The 4351-nt window shown below is 33.8% G+C and overlaps 1 protein-coding gene across 1 annotated transcript; it reads right to left on the bottom strand.

Moving 5' to 3' along the window:
• Nucleotides 1-679: 679 nt before the first annotated feature.
• LOC149033705 (uncharacterized) lies at nucleotides 680-2674 on the bottom strand. Its single transcript, XM_089171161.1, has one exon. The coding sequence runs from the start codon at nucleotides 2672-2674 to the stop codon at nucleotides 680-682; it is 1995 nt and encodes a 664-aa protein (XP_089027287.1).
• Nucleotides 2675-4351: the final 1677 nt, after the last annotated feature.

The raw sequence follows: 4351 nt of genomic DNA, 5'->3' as shown, positions 1-4351 counted from the left end.
CATTTTGGAGAGAGCTACTGCCTTTTGCGTTTTGGGTTATCATACGGGACCCATTTCTCATCTCCTGTGATTAAGCGATCAAAAAACGCTTCTGTGTTGTGTCGTTGAAGCAATAAGTTGCATGTGATTGATCGGTTAGCCTTATTCTGTTCGGACAGATTATGCGGGACCCAAACACCTGCTCTGCTTACTTTCCCAATCTGCTTCAAATGTTCTTGGATGGTCGACCAAGGTTGGTTGAGACGCTGTTTGACAATTCCTCGATCGTCTGACACGGATTTGCTTCCACTTCCGCCCTTAACACGTCGTTGTCTAACGCTGATGGTCTTCCTGATCGATACGAGTCGGAAAGATCAAAATTACCCGATTTGAACTTGGAAAACCACCTTTGGCATTTACGAATGTCCAGTGCATTTGGATAAACATCGCAAATGTTTTTGGTAGCAACTGTTACGTTATTTCGCACCTTGAGAAACTCAAAAAGAGCATGCAATGCTGGATGTGTACCTCTTCTGGTATTTGGCTGGCCATTTTAACAACAATTACAGAAAAAAATTGTAATTCAATTCTCTATAAGTAAAGAAATCACTATAACCTCACAATGTCTTTGGTACGCCTCTGAACCAAACAATGAGCTGACAAATGACAATCCAAAGTATTGGCATGCGCAGAAACAACATTACTTTCGAGTCCCCCTAATAAGATGAGTGTCTTTAAAGATCTTTTCACACTCCTTTTCCTCATTAGTTAAGTATTCTGAAGGCTTTGGAATTTCCTCTACTTCCCAAAACTGTTTCACTAATTCGGTAAGTGGTACTACTTCAGTAACATGAAGACTTGTTACAGTACCTGTCTTGTTATTATCGTTATTAGAGCTGACAGGCCCAGATAATAACCACCCTAAAGAGGATTTTGAAGCGATAGGCATATTTATGCCTAACTTAAGCACTTGATCTTGTATTATCAAGGCATGGGCCGAAGAACCTAACAATAAGTCGATTTGATCAGATTTGTAAAACTCTGGATCAGCTAGTTGAAGATTATTCAATGTATTGTTGCAAATGTAATGACAATGATCAGGTGGACGATAAGCTGAGATTTTATTTACCATCAGTGCATTAATTTTTAACGAAAAATCTGATTTAAAGTAAGGCTTTAAAGTAAGGTCAACAGCACTAGTCACTTCCGACATAATCTTTTCACCTACACCAGTAAGTTTGATACAGACCTTATTCTGTTTTAATTGAAGCATTTGAGTTAAGGATCTTGAAATTAATGATGTTTGAGAACAAGGGTCTATCAATGCACGAACTATTATTGGCTTACCAGACTTGGTATAAGCTAAAACCCTAGCTGTAGCTAACAAAACTGAGTGACTACTATTGATCTGAGTAGTATAAACATTTAAACTTGTGTTATCAATTGGTTGCTTTACTTCAGACGAAATGCATTCAGACTCCTTATTGGAAGTCCTTGTAAGATCCTTATCCCTATGCATAACAGTATGGTGCATCTTTTTACAGTTGAAGCAAGTGTATTTAGATTTACAGATCTTGCTTGGATGATTCCAGAGACAATTAATACAAAGCTTGGCTTTCCCTACAAATTCCTTTTTACTAGTCCAACCTAATCTTAAAAAATCCGGACATTTAGAGATAAAATGACTCCTTTTGCAGTATGTACAAGAAATACCGGGTTTTACATTAGTTTGGTGGGCTGATTTGACATTAGCTTCTTTTGTTGATTTCGAAATAGTTTCCTTTACATTCTTATTGTTAATAGGTGGCTTTTGCGTAAAGGATTCTAACGTAATAACTTGAGAGGAAAGAAAACTTCTCAATTGATCCATACTAGGAGCTTCAGTGGAACAGCCTAAATACCTTTGCCATTCTCTAGCTGTGTAAAATTCAAATTTACTAGTTATTAACCCTATGACAACATCTGTATACCCATCTCTCCCCATATTTTTTAAGGTATCGAGGGGGCCAATTGTTTCTTTCATAAGTTTTTTCAAAGATGAAGAAGAACTGTTACTCATTTGCCCAGCAGTGACAATTGTTTTAACATATTCAGTGACCAACCTACGCTTATTATCATAGTAATCTAGAATAGTATTCCATGCTTGTGGGTAACTTTCCCCAGCTAAAGGAATGTTTTTTATGAGATCAGACGCTTCATCTGTCAGATGAGATCTTAGATATTGATGTTTTAACACTGGTAATAAGTCAGCCTTACTATGAATAATAGCCTTGAATATATCTCTAAAGTTAGACCACTCTTCATATTTGCCAGAGAAGGTGGGTATTTCTATTGTAGGTAAACTTTGAAAATTAACAGAATTATCACTATTAAAAGATTGGTTTTGGTGGCTTTCACCGACAGATGTATTTAAAGGGGTTAAAAACTCATTAAACTCACCTAAATTATTATAATAATTCTCTTCTACATTATCGAAGAGGTCATGTTCAAAGTAATCGTGATTAACAGATATATCCTTTAATTCTAATATGTCATTGTGATTTCTCTTGAACTGTTCAAATCTTTCATTCATTTGCTGTAATCTTGCCCTACCATGACCAGCTAGCATTTTAGACTGGCCTAATTTTTTAAAATTGGAAAAGGCATTTGCAATTTGATTTTGCAACCTTTTCTGATTGGAGTACAATACTTCCATTTTTTCTTATTTTGATTACTACCTTGAATTAATAAGTGAATTAGTGAACGAATACCTTGAATTAATAATTGAAATAGTGATTATTTGAATTGATTTTCTATAGAGTAATTTGTCCTACAAGTATACTACAAAAGGACTGTATAGTCGCCTAATAACAATAAGAGACTTCAAAAGTATAGTTAATGGTTTCAAAATGAGAAACGCTTAATCAAATGATGAATTTTCTACTAGTGCAATACTAGAGATATATCCTAACCACAACAGGGTAATAGGTTACTAAATGGTACCGTTACTGACTAACATGTACGGCTGTGAGAGTGCAACAGTGTATACAATCTTTATACACCTAATTCAATTTTATATCTAAAGTAGTATATATATATAAATTTTCTCAAATTACCAATATGTAAATTATTAAAAAGAATGTATGATTATAATTAATATAATGTGATTACCAACGATTATAGATGAAAGTTGAGTCTGTATATGGTTGACCCTTAGCTTGGTCTCGCTTAATGCTCACACGATTGATGTAAACAAATATTATATCCAAAGAAATTATTAGCTCTAACGAATATTATTCAAAATTACTTGTAAAAATATTAGAAATATTTAATTTTAACAATTTAATAATTAATAAATTTAAATTAAAATCTACGCGTATTTACGATTTAAAATATTATTTGTAAATCTATTGTTTTATTAAATTATTATTTCTAAAGAAATTTTACTTTATTGGTTTCAAGTATAGAATTATTTTCGTTAGCTAAATGAATAGTTTATCATCAAGGGTGTATAGCATTATTCTAAATATAAGATGTATACAGAAAGATACTTCATGTAGCAGAACGCAAACGAGTAAACAAAGCCAATACGACATTCAATATTATCAGTTAAATTTTTTCCATATTACTTTTGGTTATAATATCTATTCTCAAGAGGAAAATAAAAGCTTATTTATAAACTATGTAACCTTTGACTAAAGGAAATAATATTTCATTTCGCAATCCAACTGAAAATAACCTGGCATATTAAGCTAATGCTAACACACAATTTATTTTTGAAAATAATATTCTCTCTCGGAAGAGAATGTTCGCGTGACTTTTAGTTTATACTCACTGATATTCTCTTGCTTCGTTAGATCTAACAAGGAATGAGTCAATGAAGGCCAAAGTTGTTTACCTCGCGAAATGCCGCGCTGTTCGAAGTCTTTGTCGTACGGCTACTGCTCGTGCTGACCTTGATGCTTAAAACTCTCGGCAGCCTGCGTCCTTTTAAGGTCCAACCTTCCGAAATGCTGCGATGTTCGAAGTCCTTGTCGTACTGTTACTGCTTGAGTTGACCTTGATGCTTGAAACTCTCGGCTGCCTGCGTTATTTTAATGTCTAAAAAAAGATCTCTATTTAATGAGAGAAATTTAAGAAATGAATTAGTATGTCAAATAAAAATTTTGACAGAATTAATGAGTGCTCTAAACCACTCAGCACACTGACAAAACACAGGTGCTTTTACTGAAATCTTTTGGGAGAACTCCCTGAGTCGCCTCGTGCCGATATTTAAAAATTTACACAATCACTTGTAATGGCAATATTTGAACTAAGAGAGTTAACAAAAGTTAGTGCGAAAAATGTAAAAGTAAAATAAAAGTGATATCTAGCTCGAAGGACCAAAAAATGT

Source organism: Polistes dominula, unplaced genomic scaffold, assembly GCF_049000335.1.
Source record: "Polistes dominula isolate Pdom_NZ unplaced genomic scaffold, Pdom_raw_medaka contig_620, whole genome shotgun sequence".
Taxonomy (NCBI): domain Eukaryota; kingdom Metazoa; phylum Arthropoda; class Insecta; order Hymenoptera; family Vespidae; genus Polistes; species Polistes dominula.
This window is presented reverse-complemented; position numbering and strand designations above follow the sequence as displayed.